At 34.9% G+C, this 9,493-nt stretch overlaps 1 protein-coding gene across 2 annotated transcripts in view; it reads left to right on the forward strand.

Moving 5' to 3' along the window:
• The window catches only part of bmf1 (BCL2 modifying factor 1), a 25,209-nt gene extending 16,064 nt beyond the window's left edge, over positions 1-9,145 (forward strand). Inside the window, exons 4-5 of one of the 2 annotated variants that reach the window (XR_013190652.1) lie at positions 3,582-4,625; positions 4,738-9,145. Coding sequence is in view for 1 of the 2 variants with exons in the window: in XM_077196832.1 (XP_077052947.1) it covers positions 3,582-3,698 (117 nt within the window). In the remaining variant the exon portion in view is untranslated. Of the gene's footprint in view, positions 1-3,581 lie in introns of both variants that reach the window. The other variant, XM_077196832.1, reaches the window with a different exon arrangement.
• The last annotated feature ends 348 nt before the right edge of the window (positions 9,146-9,493 follow it).

Raw genomic sequence — 9,493 nt, forward strand, 5'->3', positions numbered from 1 at the left:
ATTATTTAGTTTTTTTGGTATAATAGAATAGGTTGACATTCTCAAAAAACACATGATTTTTCACATTACTGTACATCATTGCAGCTCCTCTATTCCCAGTCTGTCTGAAACGCTTGATTTCTACAAAGCCCCGCCTTCTGAAAAGCTCTTAGTGCTGTGATTGGCCAGCTGAGTCAGTGCGTTGTGATTGGCCAAACACCTCCAGTGTGTGTCAGAAATGTGAAGGCCTTTACCATACTCAGTTTCCAAGGCTTCTAAATAATGTCGACGGCGTTACACTATCAATTTGAGTCCGAGTCGGATTCTGAAAATTTTGGGTGACTTTCATTTGAAACTGATTTTGTTCTATTTTGCCAATAAAAATAGTTCCACACAAATCCACAGTAGAGCCATTGTGTGTCTCAGAGCATCAGTGCTGTTTTATTACTGAACGAATCTGCGTTATTGAACAAATCGGTCTAATGAATGATTCAACGACTCACTTGCTTTGTCCCTGAATGAATCAGCCGTTTTGAACAAATCTTTTGACTGAACGATTCAGTGAGTCACTTGTTAAGGCAATGATTCGTCACCACCTACTGGCTGTTTCATACGTAAAAGTATTTAATTTTAGCTGAGGGTCTGAGAGAGTGAAGAAGGTCGTGATTGTAACTGGTTAAAGAGATGCGTTTATAAATAAACTATTAAGAGTGCATGAGAAAACACTGTTAAATAGATAACAAGGTAATTGCAGTCACATTGCATACTGGGTTTTTTGCTCTGACTGTCTCTTTGACTGGTAGTGTGTTTTAAGTGTGTTAGTGCATGGGAGTTTTGTTATTTCTAATGTGTGTGACAGCTTTAGAGCAGTGAGTTACAGGGAAGACTTCGACTCGGACTTTATGACTTGTGTGTGAAAGCAACAGATGTGTTATCAGTGTTGGACTGGGTTTCGTCTCTCTAGAGAGCTGAGCCAGCTGAAATACAGATGTGTGTTAGTGTGTGTGTGTGTGTCTCCACCCTGCCTCAAGAGCAGCGTAATCCTATTTAGTGAAATTATCTTATCTTCCCTCTCTCAATGACAGTGGTAGTATTATCCACTTAATCTTCCCAAATCCATTTCTCCTCAGTGCCAGGATAACGACTCGAGAGCGTGAGAGTCGCCCATCTATCATCTTTATTACGAGACGCTGCTCGGATCACGTGTGTGTCTGATGATGACGTCATGAGAAATGTAGTACATTTGTAGTTGTAGTTCTCACATAGTAAACCTGCCAATGGCGGCTGGATCGAGAAGAATTAAAACGCAAAAATATGACTTGCTGTGCTTGAATCTGCATGTTGCATTATTTTTATTATCATTATTATTTTTGTCAATACAAAATAATGATTTAGCTGTTTGTATTATTTTTGTCCCTGAAACTATATTTTGCATCATTTTTTTTGTCCATGAAAATAGAACTATTTAGCCGTTTCTACTTGCAGAGTACATACAGTTTGTCAATCAATTTGAAGTGTTGAAGTTTGAAGTTTCTCAAATTTCTTCAAGTTTCTTCAAATATAATTTGAAGTTTCTCAAAAACGTGAAGAAACATCATGAACGCTTTCTAATTCAGTGTAAACCTTATTATGTTGCAGTTCCTAATAAACGTACTAGCTATTGGCATATCAACTCAACAAAGCTCAATTTTATTCTGATTTCTAGTGTTTATATTGCAGTGTTAGACTGTGTGTTTGGTGTAATGTAACGTGTCTGATGTGTGTGTGAAGGGGCCAGACAGCGTTTGTTGTGGAAATATTGCCAGTGTCTGGATTTCTCTGTGTTTACTCCCCTATTACATCACTGCACGTCCTCACACACGCTGTTTACTGGTGTTACGGCAATGTCATAAGATGTGATATGAGGGATATTATTTCAATGTATTGTCTCATACAGCAATAGGGTTCAAATAAATTCTGACTAAAATAAATGTTAAATGCATTCTAAATACATGTTGTAAAGAACATTTCTTATCAATTCTTATTCCATTTCTTATAAATTCCCAGTTTTGATTCCAATATGGTAAAAAAAAAGACAAACATGGATATCAAACATATTAATTGTCTTTTTGCAAAACATGGTGTTGCAGCTGAACAATTTACCATTAACAAAAATCAGCAGCCTAAAGAACAACTAACTAATAAAATAGACTGACTAATATACATTTCAAACATTATTAACAGCAAGTATACAGTCAGTAATACAATAAAAACAAATAAGCAAATTAGCTATAGAACAAATAAGTACAACTGAACAAAGTTCAGAAGTTAAAATCAAATGTAAAATAAAACTGCATTGTTTTCTTTTTATAAATAAAATACAGATTAATCCTTATTAAGGTTACTAAAGTTATTCAGTCAAGATCAGTGAGTGATTTTCTTTTCTTTTGTTCTTTGATTATCATTAATGACACAGAGCAACAGGTTTATTGGGCCGCTGTCACTTTAAGACCGAATGCACCAATCCAATAGACTGTTACACATGCCTTTTCTTTGAACTGTTTACGTTCACTTTAGACATACCCGACCGTGTTTGCAAGGATATTTTGACATCATTTTGTGTATTTGTCCTTTCAAGCACAAGAAAGAGAACTCAATTCAGTATTTGTGCCGAATTGCATCATCTTGCGCTTTAATGGTTTAAAAACACTTTAAAATGTGATTTTGAATCGAAATTCTTAATATTATAACAATTCAGTCGTAAAAAAATGAAGGTTTTTGAGGAAAACACTCCAGGATTTTCTCCATATAGTGACTTCAATGGAGTCCAACGGGTCGAAGGTCCAAATGTGAGTTTCAGTGCAGCTTCAAAGTCTCGACACGATCCAGCCGAGGAATAAGAGTCTGATCTAGACAAACCAGCGCACATTTATAACTAAATAAACATTTATATACTTTATAACCACTAATGCTGGTCTTGCACGAGCTGTGATGCGACACACATTACGTAATCATGTTGAAAGGTCAAGCGTGACATAGGCGTAAGAACCGACCCAGTGTTTACAAAGCCAACGTGCAAAGACCAAGACAAACGCCATTGACAAAAATTAAATAAAATAAAAGGTAAAACAACGATGTCGGATGATTTTGAAGTTGGAGGAGAAAATGAGACGGAGTTTTTCGCCCTTTCCTACATTTCAGAACCGGAACACGCGTGACCTGTCACGTAATGCGTGAAGTCGTGGACGTGCAAGACCAGCATTAGTGGTTAAAAGTATATAAATGTTTATTTAGTTATAAATGTGCGCTGGTTTGTCTAGATCAGACTCTTATTCCTCGGCTGGATCATGTCGAGACTTTGAAGCTGCACTGAAACTCACATTTGGACCTTCGACTCCATGAAAATCCTGCAATGTTTTCCTCAAAAACCTTCATTTCTCTTCGACTGAAGAAAGAAAGACATGAACATCTTTGATGACATGGGAGTAAATAAATTATCAGGAAATTTTAATTCCGAGGTGAACTAATCCTTTAAGTGTCTTGATTTTCCATTCCTCCTCATTACTGCCGCTCTGCTTCGACGTGTGTTGATTTATTTTGTGTGTTTGATTTGTGTTTGGCAGCGTCACAGAAACCAAAGGAACCAGGAGCCCCTGTGGCGGCGTGTGGCGAATGCGTTTTACACACTCCTGTTCGGGAGGGACGCCGACGCTCAGGACGGGAGGGCGAATCGCAGGTGAAACAGAAACTGCCATCCGTGTCCCAGTCCACGTCACGGAGCGGGACGTTTAGCGGCACTGTCTGGTATCTAACACGGGTTTTGAGGGGGGAAAAACGAAGACTGAGAAGAAGAACCTCCGCAGGACGGGGGACGGTGTTTTATGGAAGCCTCTTTTCCCCCGACGAAGATGCCATGATGTTCTTGAGATTCTAACAGGAATATTTTCATAAACATGTTGAGGTATTTTGTACAGAATGCTGTTCGTTTTTAAGTTTCTTTGCACTTCCGTACGTGTATTTGAATGAGCTCCACGTGTCTTGGGAACGCCTTACCGTCCCACGCCACTGCCGAAGCGAACGGGTGACGATTCGGATACTTTTCCTTCAGAAATCTCCCAGGACGTCACTTACAAATCTCCAAAGAGGCCGTTTCTCCGAAAAAAAAAAGCTTTTTGCACCTCAAATTTCTTGGTGTTTTGATGTTCTATTTACTTTTTTATTACATCATTGTTGAATTTTTTATTGTTCTTCCTGTTTTTAAATGCTTAGGATTATGATCTAGACGTCCTTGTGTTTGTCAAGCAACCGAAGAGGTTTTGATGAAGTCAATGATGAGTTAATGTACTGCTGTTATTGTCTTTTTGATTTCGTTTCATTCAGTTCTTGGCATCAGGCTAGTCAACAATCAACAGCATCTAACATTACAATCCTGTAAATGGATTGGGAAAATATCATGTTTCATCATCTACGCAAGATTTCGGGTGAAAACTGTTCAATAATATTGTGGTAACGCTTTACAATAAGGTTTCATTTGTTAACTGCATTAGTTAACATGAACTAAAAATGATAATAGTTTTATTCCGAACATCGCAAGTTGTACGTTAGTTAATTCACTGTGATGTACTAATAACATTAACAAAGGTTAATAAATGCAGTAAGAATACACTGTAAAAACATGTAAGTGTTTGTGCTGCCTTAAAAGTTCAGTCAACTCAAATATCCAAGTTGTCATTTAGTACTTCACATTTTAAGTTGACTAAACTTAAAATTTGAAGGCAGCACAAACACTTATTTTTTTAAGTTGAATAAACACATTTTTGTACAGTGTATATTGTTAATTGTTACACTGTAAAAAAAAATTGCTGCCTTAAATAAAGTATAATCAACTTGGATGTTTAAGTCATTTCTACTTAAATTACATTAAACCGACTTTAAAAAATGAGTTGAATCTTGTAAAACTTTTGACAAAAAGTAAAAAATTGCTGAACTTATTTTGATGAGTTTAAGCAAAGTAAAAACATATTGTCATAACTTATTGATCATATAATTTTTTAAAGTGTAGTTAATGTATTAACTAATGTTAACAAATGAGACCTTGTTGTAAAGTGTTACCAGTGTTTTATCAGGCCTTAAAAATTCACCAAATTTTGGTAAATATTAGAATAAACGGTAACACTTTACAATAAGTTTTCAGCATTAGTTAAAACAAACAATAATAAATACTTCTAAAGCATCTTAGATGTAAAACATTATTACAATCAAAGGTTTCTGTTTTTTTTTTTAATGCACCATTAACTAACTATGAATAGTGATTATTATTGCCTAACGTTCACAAAGATTAATAAATAGTGTTACAAATGTATTGCTCATTGTTAGTTGATGCACTAATGGGACCTTATTGTATAAACGTTTAGCAAAACTGTTGACTTTACGTCTCCGAGTCACTCAGGTACTTCAATAAACTCAATTTAAAATGGCCAATAGATCCAAACCTGTTTCACATACGGAAGATCATTTCTGTGCCTACGACATGAACAGAACGACCTAGACTGTGTTTACACTAACATACAGCAAACATATCAGCCTCAGCCTTATTGTAGTCGCCGTCGGCTCTCCTCACATGTCATTTTGTTTTCATATATCATCTGAAACTGTGGTTCTCCTCATCCTGGCCATCGGTGTCATGGCCTGTGAGCAATACTGTGTAAATCTGAGAAGCGACTGCATTACTTCTCCTCTCAGGACACTTGGCGCTTTCCATTTTCCCTGTTTTATTTCTACTTTTATTTCTGTACGGTGATCTGTGCAGTTTTGGGGGTGTACATTTCTTTTTCTTTTTTTAAATAGAACCACTACTTTATATGTAAAAGACGTGAGGAAGAACTTCTTCTGAAGACTGTAATTATTGATTTGAAGAAAATATATGTTTGAAGACACTGATGCATTCAATGCTGTTTCTCTGATTTGTCTGTCCTGTATTTTATTTTATTTTTTCATCTTGAAGGAGTGACACACATTTTGTGAAAATTTTCCCGCCAACATGCAGTTCGTTCATTTAAAATCACAGATGTTGGCAGAATGATTAAATGAAGGAAAGCATACACTTTTTTTTTTTTTATATAATTTTTGAAGACAATACTGATGAAAGTCCTCCTCATTTATCAGAGCCGTGTCAAATATTGAAATCCAGTAATTCTCAGCTCATATTTTCACCCCAATAATCAAAAGAAAGAAGCAAGAATCATTTTGCATTTAAACTGATTTTTAGGGGCATTTAGTTCACTTGCAATAAAATACAAAATGCAATTTTGTAGAGTTTCCAAAGCAACATTTCACATTTGAATTTAGTTTAACTTTATGCACTAAAATAATTCAAACTCAAATAAAAAAACTATTAAAAATGACAAAGAAACACAACAAAATTACTAAAACTTTAACTAAAATTAAAAATGAAAGTGTAAAAAATAAAAACAGATCAAAATATTAATAAATACAAAAAATATCTCAAAGATACTAAAATAATACTTCATTTGTAGTTCAGTTCAGTTTTAAGTATACATCATGGTAGCAATTTCTCTACCGCCTTTTAATTAATGAGGTTTATTTTATGCTTTTAATATTTGTTTCCTATTTTTTTTCCTCCATAATGTACATGGGGAGTAATAAATTGATTATTTGATTTAATCAATGCTTAAAAATCTGGCTGATTTTCATCACTGAAATACAGTATTGAATTGAATACAGAACAATTGGCAAGTCTATTTATTTCTGTAGTGCGTTCAGTGATAAAGAGGAAAATCAATGATGCAAATTCAAGTTCTGCCGTAAAGAAGCTCGAAAAAAAATGTCTTTATTCGATTCAATTTTCATGACAATAATAACAGTGTCAATGAAAAATGGCTTCTTTATTGGAGGCATGTACACTCGAAAAAAATTACATTTTTAACCCAACGGTTGGGTTTGTCCATATTTGACCCAACTTCGGGTTGTTTTTTGGAGTGTAAGTCTTCTTCTGATTTTGAGGTGTGATATGACTGAGGTTGGCCTGGTCTGGTACATTAGTAGACGTCAGGTACAGTGTGTGTTTCTGTTGAATGTTGCTCGAGGTGAACGTGAGTTTCCTGCAGATCGTGAACGCTGAGCCAGAGCCACTCGTTCGTCTCATCCGGCCCGTATGTGCACTCCTCCACTTCTTATTTATTTTATTCCTTTTTTTACGTGTGTATTTCGACTCGTTGCTACTGTATACATTTCACTGTGCAATTCCCTTCTTTATATCCCTTGATACTAACATTTGTGTTGTGCATTTCTCGCCTTATGTTTGGTTGCTGAAGGAGGTTTAGAATGATTTTAATCTCCAAAAATCTGGTCACTGTTGTTCTGTTTGTTCAAATCAACAAAGTGCCATCAGATGAACTGAGCATGAGTGAAATCAGAAGAATCCGGAGAGATTATTTTATTATGTTATATTATGTAAAATCAGGTGAATCTCACGGACACATGTCCAGGTTGTATTTTTTTCCGTCCAAAATCGACCAGAAAAAGTTATAAAGTATATTGATTAATCATAATATATTTTATACCATGCATGGTCTGTCTGAATACTCGATTCTGATTGGCTTTAAGCTGTGCAATAAAACCGTTTACTGCACAAGTAGTTCCAGTCAGTTTAATCACTGTTCTATATTAATGCGCTGCTTTCATTGAAGCAGTTCTCAATGCTGCCCGTGACTTTTATTAATAAATGAACTTCTCTGCTACTGAATTGCTATATTATATTAGTCAGCAAGGAGGTTGTGTAACGTTGCTGTTTTTGAAGTAATTCAACTTACAACTTCTTTACTAAAGAGACACTGAACAGACTCTCTCGATTGCCTAATAAATTCAAATAAATGTTATAATTCATTTAAAGGTAACCATACTGCACTACTTTATCTGTGTGTGTGCGTGCGTGCGTGTGAGTGATTTAAAGCGACAGAACATTAGATCAACTTTAGCGCTGCAAACGTTGATGACAGCTTAACTGTCACTTAAAAACACTTAAATTTACATAAGGCATATTTTTAGGTTACCTGAAAACATATTCAGACCCAAACGAGTCTTAAAGTAAGAGTATAAAGCTGTAAAATGAGCAGCTCGGATGCTTTCATGAGAGTTTATGCTGAGATATTTGACTTTTGATCGCAGACTAGAGCACAGTTTGAGACCTAGTTCTGACAAAACACCCACTTTTCCTCTGATTTTGGGGTAAAATATGACCTGGACATGTTTGTTATGCGTCTCTCGTGAGCTTCACTCAATCTATTCATGAAATGAATGAGGAAAAACGGATGATGAATTTGCTAAAACCTTGTTCAATCATCCCAGTATCCTAAAGATCTGCTGAAATCAATCAGAATCCCATTACAACTTTAGGTTTTTGAAGACAAACACAGCTGTAGTTTTTCCTGTGTTAATATGAAGTGCTTCATCATCTCTGTTTCTATCTTTTTACATGCACTGGAAAGTACTTTGTGTTTGGTTGAATCTCGAGGGTTCTCGAATCCCAGTGTTATAAGTTCTTGAGATGTCAGGAATATTTTTTTGATGTTTTTAACAAGCCTGTATTAGTCTGAAATCAACAACCCATGATGAAGCCAACAGTGTCTTTAACTGTATTTCGCTCCATCTTTGTTTTGTTTTTGTTGTTTTGTAAGTTGATATCGACTGCTATTGTTGGGGCTCATTGGTTTTGCTTTCTGAAACGGATTTTCTTACTGAATTGGTGGCTTTTTGAAGGCAGATGTTTTGAAATTTTCCACATTAAGGGCTCTTTTAATCTTAAAACATTCCTTGTTAGTCTTCAATGAATCTACAGCTGATGATTTACATTGAAATGAACGCGTTCAGAAAGCCATTTATTGTAAGTAGCGTATATCTTTGTTTCGTTCGAGGCTCACACACTCACTGTACACCGAGAAATGAGACCCAGCGAAAATGTAGCATGTGTGTAAACATTGGGACTGTACTCTCTGCACTCCTCACGGTGGTTTTCTCTCTGTTTTTGATACAGTATGGAAGTTATAGGTTTTGTTATTTAGTGCAATATGCTGTACATAAGAGCTTTGCTCTACAAATACTTTTCTGAAGTTTTTTTTTTTTGGTTGTTTCATTGGTACACTTTTTTCAATAAAATCATATTAAAGTCTGAACGTTTCTGAATCATTATTATTTTTAAAGTATCAACGTATGTAGTGCTGTTTAATTGTTCGTGCAAAAATCCTCCATGATTTTGCTGTTTTTAATTTTTTTGAAATTATCAGTATATAGTTCTGAACTTTTAGGTCAATGTTGTTTTAGTATTATTCATACTAGTATAGATTTGTATTAGTTTTTTTATTTTTTGTTCATATATATATATATATATATATATATATATATATATACAGTAATTTTGTTATGAGCTTTTGTCATTTTTGTTTTATATATTTCTATTTAGCTTTCATTTATTTTAGTAATTTGTAATGTGCTTTTGTCCTTTTTATTTATTTATTTT

This window comes from Siphateles boraxobius, unplaced genomic scaffold (genome assembly GCF_051911475.1).
Source record: "Siphateles boraxobius isolate OS27281-9 unplaced genomic scaffold, OSU_SipBor_1 36, whole genome shotgun sequence".
NCBI classification, from domain to species: domain Eukaryota; kingdom Metazoa; phylum Chordata; class Actinopteri; order Cypriniformes; family Leuciscidae; genus Siphateles; species Siphateles boraxobius.